The sequence below is a fragment of the Buceros rhinoceros genome, unplaced genomic scaffold (genome assembly GCF_000710305.1).
Source record: "Buceros rhinoceros silvestris isolate BGI_N320 unplaced genomic scaffold, ASM71030v1 scaffold441, whole genome shotgun sequence".
NCBI classification, from domain to species: Eukaryota; Metazoa; Chordata; class Aves; order Bucerotiformes; family Bucerotidae; genus Buceros; species Buceros rhinoceros.
In genome coordinates, this window is record NW_010393448.1 from 23,137 (window position 1) to 37,799 (window position 14,663).

Consider the following 14,663-nt stretch of genomic DNA (forward strand, 5'->3'; position numbering starts at 1 on the left):
GTTAGCTGGTATTTTTCCAACAAGCTAAACCTTTCTTGATCTACTTGTGAAACCTGTAGGACCTTTATGGCTCTTCTTTTTTAGGCCATTGACAAGAAAGAACCGGTAAGTTTTGTTAAATTATTTGTCAAATGTTAGATCACAGTGTTCACAGTACCACAAAGTGAACATATTATTTATGATTTATGTACTGTGCTGAAAGAGCTGAAAGGAAACACCACTTCTTTGCCTTTATTGAACCTTTTTTCCTGAAAGTTGGCTCAAGAACCAAGGTTTATATCTGAAATTTCAAAATCATAGAGTTCCAGGTTGAAAGGGACTGCAAGGATCATCTGCTACAACCTTTCCTTGGTAAAAGAAATTATTTCTTCTGCAATGTAAAAAACCCTCATTTTCATTGAGAGCTATAGCTATACTGTGTTTTAAAGTTAATGGAAGAGTCATCATTATCTAAGTGTAAAAGGAAAGAAAAACATTTTTCAATCAGTAAAAGCAGTCCACGTCTGCTGGCAAGAAATAACATTGAGATTTTCTACAATGAGGATTTGGATCAGTGGTATCATTAATGGACCTGAAGCATTGATTCCCTGGTGACATCACTATTTTCTAATTTAGAATGAAGCTATAACATTGTGTTGACTTGTTAGAAACTAACAAGTTTCAATTTTAAGAATTAGTTTAGTTAGGAAGGAAATCCCTGTGTTAATTAAATTTCACCCTTTTTCACTTCTTTTACTTTTTGTTAAATATTGATCCATTTGAGACTAACAGTGCAGCAAACTATGCATGCATACAGATTTGCATTCTCAACAGACATGTTTCATTGAACTGCCTTACTAAACATCAAAAATGTGTCTTTAGAGAGACGTTGAAGTATTTCCCTTCAGCTTTCCTTTGATATATAATTTCACAAAATTTTTATTGTAAACATATTTTTTTAAAAAAGAAAAACAAAAGAAGAGGTTTTGAAATAAAAGTTCAGTTTGGTTTCCCAAATGAAATGATCCTTCTTTTTGATAACAGAAAAAAAGCAAAGCTCACAATGTGGTGTCCAGAGCATGCAGACATATTTTACAGCTCTGAATAAAGCTTTAGCTAAGAAAACAGAATTCCCAATATGTAATTTCTAAACTGTAGTGGGAAATCATGTGTAATGGTAGTTGTACTCTGAATAAGCAGAGCCTCTACTTTGGGAAAAAAAGTCATTTTTATTGCCTAGCTGAGTGTCAAAATGCTTTCATAGCAAAATTTTGAGATGTTCTTGACAGGCACTTTCACAGTAGGTTAGTGAAGAAGGTATGGAAGGTATGCCTCTGGGTTCTATGTTCGTATCTGTTCTGAGATCTCCAGGGAAATTAGATCCTTATTTTTTGTATTAGATTATTTTCTTAAGGATTGTTAGTATTAAAAATAGGAAGGCAGCTGTACTTTGTACTTTTCTATCTGATACCTTCATAATGCATAGCTAAACAGCAGAAACTGCTGCTTCATCTGAATGGTATAAATAAATTTGGAATTGTGATTTGTTTGCCATGTTGATGAGCTGAATGCTGCTAACTCTGAAAGGAGTAATTGGAAGGTGAAGGTACTCACTACAAAGCATTCCAACGCACAGCTTTCACAAGCTGCCTTTCCTCTGTGCTCAGCAAATCAGGCACTAGTTAGGCAAAAGGCCGGTATGAGTATATTTTATAAGATGCTGAGTGTGCTTATGTAATACAGTGAAAAAGTTAAGCATCTGATGAGCTACTTTGCGCTGAATGAGGGTTTGAGAGGTGGGGTAGGGGGTTGAGTTAAAACTTGTGATTCTAAGTGTTCTTTTAGATAGAAAGAGAACACTTTGCCTCTATTCAATACCAAATTACTGTTATCAGCTGTTTCTTAGGAGCTAGATAGGGATGTATTAGAAAATCACTGTGGCAGATTTTAAGGTATAATAGCGTTGCATTCACACTAAAATGATTCGTCAGCTACCTGCGTGAGATACTGCTTTTCACTATCCCTTTTTCTTTGTCCCACATCAATGAGCAATACAAGCACTCGGATTCTATCCCCTACCATTTAAAATAAGGAGAGGAGACAAGAAAGTCTCTGAAGAATGAAAGAACTACAAAATCTCAGTATTTTCTTCTTCTGAAATAGCCAAAATCTGCTCACCCATTCCAAACCTGCCTTGATTTTCTAGAACTCTGGGGAGTAGTGCAAATGGCAACTCAAACTGTTAGACACACAGGCAACTGTTGGTAACTGTGTTCCTGGGAGCCGGAAAATCTAGAGATAAAAAGGTACAGGAGTTGGCCAGCATTCTGAGTAGCAAACTCTGGTAAGTTTGCTGACTGTACCTATTGGATGGCTATGCTTTTATTGCATGCAACTAAAAAAAAAAAAATCATTCTGTATCAGTAACCTATTAATCTGTAACGGTTCCACAAGATTCCAACATAAAATCATGAAGCCATGAACAACAAATTAGTGTGGACAGGCCTTTGTGCTTGAATACAACAAGCTTAACTAGAAGACAGAAAGGTCACAGCTTTTCTTCCTCAAGTTAGAAATTACTGCCAGACTGGTCTACAAAAACATGTAATTGTACTTCCCCTCCAGGACTCCCGTTCTTGGCAGGCCCCAGCCGCCCCATGCCCGGGTCTGTGATGTCTGGAGGTAGAGCAGCGACTCTTTCACGGGCACCCCCTTGCCGTGGGGAAGGAGCTTGCGTGCCCTTGTGAGGTTGAGAGCTGTGCTGGTGGTGCCATGTGCCTCCGGTGGGGTCTCCCAAGCCAGACAGGTCTCAACTGAAGGGTCAGACAAAGTGTGTCCACGGGCAGGATGGGCTCACTGGCCTTCGGGCAGCCATCCTAGGAGAAGGACAACTCTGACTCCAAACCCGGGCACATGGAGCTCCTTTAGCCTTGTAAGGCATCCATCATCTATGAGAAGGATACTCTAACCAAACCTACGACCCGAGGACTTCGCTGTCACCATCCAAGCTTGCTAGGCCCTGGCAGATGAACCTCAGGTGTAAAGGGTGGAGCCAGTTCTGCGCACACAGAGCCTCACCTAAAAAATCCACCGCGCAGCCCCGAAGGGTGCACTCATCGCTTGCAGCGAGCGTGGGAAAAGCCCTTCCCAGATCTTCGTTCACGAAGCCAAGCCATGATGATGATGATGATACTATTTAGATAAGCTATAGAATAGGGGGGGAAATGCATTTTCTGTTCTTTGAAGTGACCTGATGTCATTTGCAGGAACTCTTATTTTAAGTTTAGATAGCAAATAAATATGACCGAATAGACTCTCAGAATATTTAGACAGTTACACTAACTTCAATTCGTATTTGTTTACCTTGACACATAAACCCAGTAATTTAGTTATACCATTAACTCCTGAATAACTGTGAACAGACTTCTAGTTCCAGCTTGATTTTAATACAATATTAAACTTCAAATTCATCAAGGTATCCTTATATCTGCTGTGTGAATACATTTATCTATAAGACTGTATGCCTTTGGGCTATTAAGAGACCACGAAACACTGTGTTTAAATATGCAGAAAGGTTTGCTGTACCTTTTACTAAATTTCCAGTAGAGATACAGAAAGAGCTTTTGGTGTCCAAGTTGGTGTGACACAAATAAATGAATATTTTCTCAAACAGTGAAGAATGCTAATCTGCAAAAATTTGCATGCTTGATTTGCTGTACTCGGAGTGGTACTCCATTATTTCGGGTATTTCTATTCACAGTGTACACTAAGGGTGTGCACATTAACAAAGAGTTCTGTGTGATACGAACTGATCTATGAAGTTAAATTAGAACTGAGCATCCAGTGTGCACACCATATGATTTGGGAAGTCTTATTTCAGACTAGCTCTTGTCTAGTCCCTGAGACTAAATGCCTACTAGCGGTCAGAATAAAGCCAATGTGCTGCTAAAGCACATCTCCTGGTTTAGTTTCATCCAAAAGAGTCGTTAGCGTGCTCTGAAACTGTTCCATGAGGCAAATCAAAGTACAGCAAGTGGAAGAGATCAAGGGATTAAATTCAAAAGCGTACTTCTCACAACCAAGATGTGAAATTGAATACCCCAGAGTGGAGGTGATGCCTCAGTGGTTAATTTAACTAAGAAGTCACTTTCAGATGTAGAATTACATGAGAGCAGCCTGTTCCGTTGTTATTTTTTCTGTATTTTAATACCGGGCCGAAGGAGTCTGTAGAAAGCAGTGTTGGTAGAAGCATAAACAAGTGGGACGAAGACTGAACCTTTATTAACTTGCCAGTCATTCATTTACTGATTTCTTATGTGAAGTGTTGGGCAATGATAGCAAAAATATTTAAAAAATCATCATTAAATGCCTGGAAAAATGCAGTAAAATGTAAATCACTTGTTTCTATTCTATCTGTACAGTACCTACGCATTTTATTTTTGACAAAATGTTACTCATAAGTTGTTCTACTTAGTGACATGCTAGAAGTGGTTTTATTTTTCTAATGGTATTTATTAACAGCATACAAATATTTGTCTTTTGAACACCTTAATTTTCTGGTATGGATCTATCATTCTAATTCCAGCATGGTTCTAGTAGTTATTTCATTTTCAGATCTTTCACACCTTCCTCTAGATAGATAGCTAGATTTTTAAATTCCGTTAGTATCTTTTATTGATTTGGGGGTATTTATGCAAATTATTTTAAATAGGCAATTCAACATAAATATGGATGAAGATCACAGAATCATAGAATGTTAGAGGTTGAAAGTAACCTCAGGGGATCATCTAGCCCAACTCCCGTGCTAGAGCAGATTCTCCTAGAGCAGGTTGCACAGAAATGTGTCCAGGTGGGTTTTGAAAGTCCCTGGAGAACAAGACTCCACAACTGCTCTGGGCAGTCTGTTCCAGTGCTCTGTCTCCTTCAAAGTAAAGAAGTTCTTCCGTATATTCAGATGGGCCTTCCTGTGTTCTAGTTTGTGCCCATTGCCCCTTGTCCTGTCACTGGGCACCACTGAAAAGAGACTGACTCCGTGCTCTGTATATCTGTCCTTTAGATACCGATAAGCATTGGTAAGATCCCCTCTCATACTTCTCTTCTCCAGGCTAAACAGACCCATGTCTCTTAGCCTTTCCTTGTAAGAGAGATGCTCCAGTCCGCTCATCATCTTTGTAGCCTTCTGTTGGTCTCTCTCCAGTAGTTCACCTCTCTCTTGAACCAGGGAGCCTAGAAGTGGACACAGTACTCCAGATGTGGCCTCACTAGGACAGAGTAGAGATGGAGGAGAATCTCCCTTGACCTGCTGGCCACACTTCCTAATGCATCCCAGGATACCACTGGCCTCCTTGGCCATGAAAGCACAGTGCTGCCTCATGGTTAACTTGTCCACCAGGACTCCCAGATCCTTCTCCACAGAGCTGCTTTCCAATGGGTCAACTGCTAACCTGTACTGGTGCATGGGGTTATTCCTCCCCAGGTGCAATACCCTACACTTGCTTTTGCTGAACTTTATTAGGTTCCCCTCCACCCAACTCTCCAACCTGTTCAGGTCAGATAATCCTGGGTTGTTCAGAAGTCCAAGCACTATTCATGTTTGTGGTCTATATGTGGGAACATGCATAAATATGCGTGCTATGTAGTTATTTATGTTTATAGATGTGTAATGAAGTTACATATACATATTTAAATATGTAGTGAGAAAGAGAAAACCATTTTTTCAAATGAGCGTACATTTCTTTAAAAATACAATAGGATAATAACGTATAGAGAAATGTTATTAATATCTCAATTGCAGAATGTGAGCATTGCAGCACTAGGACAGAGTAGAGATGGAGGAGAATCTCCCTTGACCTGCTGGCCACACTTCCTAATGCATCCCAGGATACCACTGGCCTCCTTGGCCATGAAAGCACAGTGCTGCCTCATGGTTAACTTGTCCACCAGGACTCCCAGATCCTTCTCCACAGAGCTGCTTTCCAATGGGTCAACTGCTAACCTGTACTGGTGCATGGGGTTATTCCTCCCCAGGTGCAATACCCTACACTTGCTTTTGCTGAACTTTATTAGGTTCCCCTCCACCCAACTCTCCAACCTGTTCAGGTCAGATAATCCTGGGTTGTTCAGAAGTCCAAGCACTATTCATGTTTGTGGTCTATATGTGGGAACATGCATAAATATGCGTGCTATGTAGTTATTTATGTTTATAGATGTGTAATGAAGTTACATATACATATTTAAATATGTAGTGAGAAAGAGAAAACCATTTTTTCAAATGAGCGTACATTTCTTTAAAAATACAATAGGATAATAACGTATAGAGAAATGTTATTAATATCTCAATTGCAGAATGTGAGCATTGCAGGGGGTTCAAAAATGCATCTGAAAATACTTATATTTCTCAGAAAATTACAGTTACTATTAATATATTACTATTACAATTAACTTTTATTTTCTTTCATATACAGGTACATCTGTTTTACAGGTGACAGCCACAGATGCAGATGACCCTACATATGGAAATAGTGCCAGGGTAGTGTACAGTATTCTTCAGGGACAGCCATATTTCTCTGTTGACCCTAAAACAGGTGGGTATTATATATTTTAGTCAGTGTGATTTAGTAAATACGTTCCAGTTATCTAAGTCTGGTAAATGTGAAATGTAATCCAATGTACAAAACACAGGTGGGTGTTTTGTTGTTTCGTTGTTTTTTGGTTTTGTATTCCTATTATGTCTTACTTCTTGTTTTAATACTACAAAATTTAGGAGTTGCTATGTTTTCTTGAGTACTAAAATAAGCCTGCTGGGTACAGAATTAATTCTCCATCATGCTGCGATGTGAGCCATTGAGCCAGTCTGGAATGGAACTTTATAATCTTTTCAGGCTTCTATTTAGGAAGTGACTCAAGTGAGTGTGATGGTTCATGATTTTAAATGTTCTGTTTTGCCTGAAGGACAGGCTTGGAAGGATTTTTGAATGTGTGCTTCAACACATACACTGTAATAAATTAATATCATTCTTGTATTAATAAAATTGCAATATTGGCATTTCACTTAAACTTTATTCTGTGATTCAAGAAGTAGAATGACCTGAAATATTTATGCTTAAAATCTAATCTATGCATTGCTCTCTCCTTTTTTCCACAAAATGTAAGTTACATATAATAAATCCAAACTGGTTTCTTTAAAGAGAGAAAAAAATGTCTTTTGGGGTGGTTATATTTTGGGATTTTCTAAAAAGCATAATCTTAAATATTAATAAGATGATTTATTTTTAGTGTCCTTTGTAATAAGGAAATATCATTTCAGAAGGTACGTTTTTTGTCTGAATTTTGTAACTGTTTTTCCCTATCTATATCAAAGCTTTGACACTGAGGAGAAAGAATGAAATATAGTGAACCCTACACTTCACTGTAGGGAAGAATAATGATTTTTAAAATGTGCTGAAGTGGAATAAGTACAGTGTAAATAGTTTTCATTGTAATGTTTTTATGTTTAATTGTCTTTGTTTGAGTACATTATTCTCTGTGGAACTTGGAGGAATACACCTGCTTCATTACCAGAGAAGTCTATCTGTGCCGTCTCAGCTTAGGTCTGCTTTGAGTAAGAAGCTGGACTCTATGACCCCCACAGGTCTCTCTCAACCTGAATTATTCTATAAATCCGTGAGCTCACATTAGAAAGGCCTAAGAGTGTCAAGCCTGACAGGATTCCATTGGAGGGCTATATAAGGTGCTGGGAGGCAAACCTTATGCAGGCCAGTTCACACATACTGTGTTTCTGGAACGACTGCTGGCACATACCCAGCAACGTGTGAGTACAGGCTGACAGAGGCTAAAACCGCTCTGGAGTATATGTGAACAACCAAGAGGTACAGAAAATCAGTGGTACTGTGCTAAAACTCTCTCTGCCCTTGTTTTACTTAGAGATACAACCCTGCTCTACATTTCTACTTCTGTTTAGGTGTTCTGAGACGATGGCCTATGTTTTTTATTTTTATAATGGTGCAGAACTTGTAGTCAGTGAAGAATCGTAATGGGTGTTCTCAGTATCAGATCTGTGTCACAAGAAAAAATATAATATTGTTATGTCACTGTTTGTGTTATAAAGAAAGCAGATGGGAGTGTATTTACACTCCCTAAACTCTAGGCTTTGGCAGGGATTTAATAACACTTTATGAACCTAAGCTGGTTTTAATATGTGTATAGAATATGAAGAATATTCTGATAGCTTAGTTTATTAAAATGGCAAAAGAATAAATACCTTATGAGGTAAGTAGACAGTGAAACAGGAAAAAAAAGGAGGTTTTTTTTTTTAGTTGATGAGTTTTCTTTTTATAATTGCAGAATAGCAGTTAATTTAATTTGGCATGCTATGATGAGAGGAAGTAGAATATTGGAAATGATGGGAAAGTATCTTTCACTATGAAATTTCACTGTTAATTTCTGTGTTGTAAGACTGATTTTCTAAATACATCCCTCTTCTGAATTTTCAAGCATTTCCGTGATCTAATATTCCTAAGGCTTCAATTGTTCAATTTCATCTTCTTTTTATTTTATCTAGAAGTTTACTGAATTTACACTGACATGCACAAACTTCCTTTATAAGAAAGAATGGCCAGAACACAGAAAAAGAGAATGGTCCCAACATTCATGACTGAATGTATTGTTTGTGAAGCCTAAGGATCTATAGCTATCTATAGAGCTTCTTGGAGCTATCAGATGTGAACATTAAGCTATTCATAGCTCTAGTGTGAACAGTCGTGTTAAGAAGTCTTTTGCTTCTAGCTTAACGCTGCCTAAACTTGGTTTTAAACTCACTACCTGAAGACTTTAAAGTTATGGATTTTTAGGACTTTAGTTTAGAATAGTTTAAATAGAATTTTAGAACTCATACATCTAAATATAATAGTGGGCCACCCCCAAATGGCAAACTTTGAAGTAAAAAAAGCTGTGTTCTTAGCAGAACACCTTTGTTATCTTATCTGATAAAAGGCTCATCTCTAGCCACCCAAAAGAGGGCAGAGGTGCAACGCTGGGAAAGTAACCTTGTCCACCCTAATTAGAGACTCCTAGGGCTGTCCTAGGAGTGCCTCAGCCCCATGGGCTAGGGCTGAAACCTCTCATGAGGTGTTATGCTAGACTTTCTCCTGGGGTATTTAGAGGAAGGACTGTAGGCAGGGAAGAAGTAGAGGGAAGAGGGGATAAGAGGGGCCAGTCATGTAGAAAGGCTCTTGCTCAGCACTTGGTCATGCCCTGTGCTTGATCAGCACGGTCTGTCCTGTATCTTACTATGTTCAATTTCTATTTTCCTGAGTAAAGAGGCTGTCTATCTGTATGCACATATATGTGGAGATTTAAGTGCCAGCAGCTGTAGATAGATCTTTGGTCAGAGGGGCTTATGTGTCTGTGATGCCAGCAAACTAGAGAGTGCAGAGTGTGTGCATGGGTGCATATGTCAGTGTGGGATCACTGCAGACTCTCAATCTAGAGTAGCCAGCAGGTCAGATGAGTGATTTGGGTGCCAGATATCCATGTGGCCAAAAGTCTGGGCCAGATACTGGAGAGACTAGAGAGCTCACAAGACAGCTGTTGGAGGTGCTAAGAAGTCCAGACCAATCTGGATCAACAATATGGTCAGTGGTTTGACTAAGAGGCCTGTTTGCATCTGTGTGTCTCTGCGCATGAGTCAAAGGAAGACCCAGGAGCCAGCTCCTGGATAGTCTGGGTGCTGAAGCCAGCTGCTGGGGGCCCGTAATGTATTATGTGGAGGTGTCACTGGGCACTGGCAGCCCATGGACTCCAGGGCCAATTACTGGATGTGCTTAGTCTGTAAGGCCCATTACTGAGGTTCTGTAGTGTGATGGGGTGAAAGGGGATGTGTGAGTGTGTCCAGGATTAAACTCTGTGTGTAGAAATTTGCTGCAACGATGTTGTGGTGACTGTGAATGTCAGAACTACTGTCCATACATTACATAAAGTGTAAGATTTTCAAAATCCTTTGAATTCGATGGCTTTCTAGGAAGCATTTTGTATTTGTGTTTATTAATTACTGTTAGTAATTAACTATATAATTAGTAATTAGCTGTGACAGCATGTGCTGGTAACTGTTCAGTTTCCTCCTCAGCTGCAGCAAAATATTCTGCTGAATGTTTATACCTAAGTATGTATTAATAATGCGGATGAAAGAGAGAGAAGTCAATATCTAGATCCTAGGTATATTTGCAAAGATTATGTGTATAGGATTCTAGCATTTTTTTCAATCAAAATATTCAGGGAACCCCAGAAAACGTGACTCACCCTTTTAGAGTACCATTAACCTCACTATAAAATACAATAGAATAAAAAGTTAGTAGGGAAAAGTAGAGCAAATATTTTTTTAATATACTTAGTATTTCAATATTGTTTGGTGTTCCCTCACCCCGCTGCAGAACTCTGAACATCTTTTGAAATACCCAAACATGCATGAAAGCCTTTCCTGGAAGTCTGAGCTACAAATTTAATACCCCACCTTTCTCAAGCCATGAGGTCTTTTGATCCATGAGCCTAACGTACGCTCTGTCCCTGTTTGTTCTGTCTTTATGTCAAGTGTGGCTCATCAAACAGCAACAGTCAATGTTTGACTGGTAACCCAAGCTTGGAATCTCTCTCTCTTTTTTTTTTTTTTTTTTTTTCTTTCTGAGGAAACCTCAAATTAGACTGTGTGTTTTTTCTAGCAGCTATAGCAGCCCAACTTTCAGTTGCCACCTGCTTTGGGAATAAACATGAAACAGTAGTCCAATTCTACTGCTTGTGTAATGAACCCGTATATGGAGGATGTTAGCTACATACAGGTCTTCCCATATGCGTCAATGTTTCTGAGCAGAACATACAGTGTGAATTAATCCATGGGGCACTTGTCCTTTCAAATCAGCAGTTCTGGTTGTAACTGTGAGGAAATAAGAGATAAAACCTTCATTCACTGAAGTTTTGAATTGAAATGTGGATATTGGTGGGGTGGGAAAGAAGGACAATTACTATTGAATTGAATGACAGTGAAAAAAATTAAATATTTGTATTTAGTTATATTTGTAATGATCTGCTGTTACAGTAACAGTACTAAGATTTCAATCATGTATCAGCTTGGGTTTTTGGGTTTGGTTTTTTTTTTTTTTACTTGAAGATACTAAAGTGTAAAGAAATTATTATGCCTGTTTATGAAAGAACATCACGGCAAATTAGTACAGACTAATTATGAAGTGTTAGCAGAGTGTCAACCTCCTTCTGCTTTCTGTCTTCACAATAATATGAACAATGGCTTCAAGCATTCCTGTAAGAAATGACCTATTATCTAGTTTGGCTCCTGACTGAGAGCACAGTGCAAGTAATAAACATAGTGTCTGAATAGATGCTTCCAAATATAGAGATGTGCCTCATAAACAACAAATGAGCAATCCCAGAAGTTCAAGACTTTTGTTCTCATCTGTAACTATTATTCTTATCCTTTTCTAGAAGTTCTTGGCCATAGTTCGTATGGGAATAGCAGATTTTGTGTCATTATAATATGTGGAGTGTAATTTTAAAGTTGCATGTGATTCCTCTGCAAAACAAAAGAAGAATATCGATTGTTTATCAAGTTGTTCACCGATTTGATATTGCTACATAAATACTAATGCTTAAAATTAAAATTTATTAATTAATAGAATCTATTTAAATGAAGTTATTTTAATACTGAGGTAATATAATTATCAATGTAATGGATTAAGATCTACCTCATTTCCTTATTTTAGAGAAAATAACTTAAGTTGGCATAAAGAGGAATTGCCTAGACTTTCCAGTAAAAAAAAGGAAGGGCACCCTTTGCACGCTTTAGTAGCACAGTTTGTTGTGGCGTCCCAGATAAGAATCTACTGTGCTAATTGCAGTAATGAGAAGGTATTTCATGACACTGTGTCTGCCATATTCAGGTGATCATACTAGTTAGCAAAATAATTTCAAAAATCAAATTCTGCCACTTACTTGAATCAGCATCCTTATTTTATATATTAAGAATTCTTACTACTTTTAGTTGGAATATCTTGCTTAGTGACATAATAAGCAAGTGGTTAACTGTGGTTAATGATCCCCTGCTGATGTGCAGGTTGATTCATATTAGAGTGCTAATTGAAACTGGGTAGTCCTGTGTTTATCTATCTCTTTGCTTCATGCTGAGAGGCTCCTATATCATTTTAATGACCTTACAAGGCTATAGAAGTACCTTAGACAAATTGAATGCTTCTACTCTGAAGGGATAATTTATGATATATCCCTAACTCCACAACTAAGGCACCACAGCTAATGTCCAGGTTCCTGTACTGGTCTTAAAGTAAACTTTACCTTCTCTATCACAGTTTTTACACATAGGCTCTTCTTAAGCTATTATTATTCAATAATTACATTTAGAAAAATAGTAAGGGCGGTAACATTAATCATAAAATTCTGCTACTGACATATTCTGTTTGAGTTATGTAAGGAAATATCTATGGTGAACCTTCAAAATCTCTCTTGCACTTGCATTGCAGACCAGTCATTTATAGCTAACAGTAAAATCTCCAACTTAATTATATGTGGATGATTTCTACTTAGTATCAAGATGAGGTCACAGAGAAGGATCAGCCTGAAAGTTGAGTTATTTTTATTAGTATAAATCTTGCTAACGGTGTGTAGAATTAAATTTATTTCCTGCATGGGTACTGTAATTATATCTTGAATTTGTAAGAACTGTATTCCATATTCAGGTTTTTTTTTTTCTGAAATATTGCAACAGAAATTACATCTGTAGTGTAGATCATCGCCAAAGTCTACAGTTTGTTGTCAAGAGAATCACTTGAAGTTCGAACTCAAAATTTGCAAGAGTTTTACCTTGTTCTTAGAATTCTGTCAGGTACTGTACAATGCACTCCTCCGTTCCTGAAGGAACAGTAATATGTGCTCCATCTAAAAATACTGTCATGAACACTTGTTTGAGAGTGTCATCTGCTGGCTCTCTGCTAAGACTAATATAAATATTGCAATGTCCTTTGCTTTCAGTTTTAAGTAAATATTGGATTTTCTACACCTACAGTTTTCACACTTTTGAGATAAACTCTGAACAATGGACTCAGTTCTCACAGTTTACTTGTATTCAAAATTTTGATATACTATTACACTTTCTCCTAGAGTTGTTCAACAGATAGCTCATGCCATCAGAGGGACAGGCAGGGAGATATTAGCAGCTGAACAATCCACTGTTTCTTTTAGTTTTCTAAGGGTTCTGTTTGGGTACAGTTGAAGATTTTATGAGGGCATTGGTGCAACTGAAACCTAGTTGTTTAAACCTTGTTTGCCACTAGGATGGAAACTGCATAGAAGGGTCCTTGCTAATCAAAAGTATGCAAAGAGAAGGGGCAAAATGATGTGCTACAACTGTGTGATAAGGCTAATACCAAAGCAAAGCAGCAGCAGCAGCGCTGCTTCAGAGGAAAGGTCTGTACAGCCTAGTTCAGGGTTTCTTATACTGACTGGTTTTTGCTGGGCCATCCTCTTGCCTGTGTACCCTGATGCAATTTTCACCATACACCTCCAGTAGATTTTGTGGTCTACCTGATGGAGGAGGAGCACAAGGTAGATTGATCACTCATCAGGACCTGTGTTCTGGCTCTGTATTTTCTTTGCTGGTTACCTACCACCACTATCTCCTCCAGCATCAATCATATAGTTAAAAAGGACAAGCATAGGAGTCAGAAAAATGAGGGCAAAAAGATTGTGTGATGTTCTAACTTTGTTTTTCCTCTCGTATTAGATAGACAGTGAGTATTAGAGATTGATTTCAGAAATAGGGAAAAACTATTCCTTGTTTGTTCTGCTCTTGTTTGTTTCTGTGTTTCTTATTCTTTCGTCATCTGGTGTTGTAAACAACTGCTATGGACAATCTGTGCTGTGCAGCCACAAGTTATCCTCAAAATATTAAAAAAAAAAGGCACATGCTTCTGTAACCAGTAATTGGCAACTGGCAAATTCCAAGATCATGTTATTGTCTTGGCTTCCTAACCAGGACTACTGCAATGTGGAAACCTCATTCCTTTTGTTGGTAGACACTCTTCTTTAAAAAAAAAACCAAAAACAATACAACCCTTTCATCTGTTAATGCACAGACAACATAATGGTTGTTGCGGGCTAACCCCAGTAGGCAATTAAGCCCCACACAATAGGATGGGGGTGAGAATGGGAGGGATAAAAGTGAGAAAAACCATGAGTTGAGGTAAAGGCAGTTTAACAGGGAAAGAAAAAGCTGTGTTTGCAAGAAAAGCAAAACAACAAATCCATTCACTACTTCCTATTGGCTGGCAGGTGTTCAGCCATCTCCAGGTAAAGCAGGGCTCCATCATGTGTAACAGCTGCTTAGGAAGATAATGTCATTAACTCCAAACATCCCCCCTTCCTTCTTTTTCCCCCAGCTTTTTTGCTGAGCATGAGCTCATATGCTCTGGATTATCCCTTTGGTCAGTTGGAGTCAGCAGTCCCAGCTGTGTCCCCTCGCAACTTCTTGTGCACCCTCCCAGCCTTCTTGCTGGCAGGGTAGTGTGAGCAGAAGAAAAGATCTTGATGCTGTGTAAGCACTGCTTAGCAAGGGTAAAACATCCCTGTGTTATCCACACTGTTTTGGTCACAAACCCAAAACACAGTACATA

At 38.4% G+C, this 14,663-nt stretch overlaps 1 protein-coding gene across 1 annotated transcript in view; it reads left to right on the top strand.

Moving 5' to 3' along the window:
• CDH18 (cadherin 18, type 2) overlaps positions 1–14,663 on the top strand; it is a 120,208-nt gene that overhangs the window by 4,547 nt on the left and 100,998 nt on the right. The window contains exon 3 of the mRNA XM_010144834.1: positions 6,444–6,563. Within this exon, the coding sequence (XP_010143136.1) occupies positions 6,444–6,563 (120 nt within the window). The remainder of the gene's footprint in view (positions 1–6,443; positions 6,564–14,663) is intronic.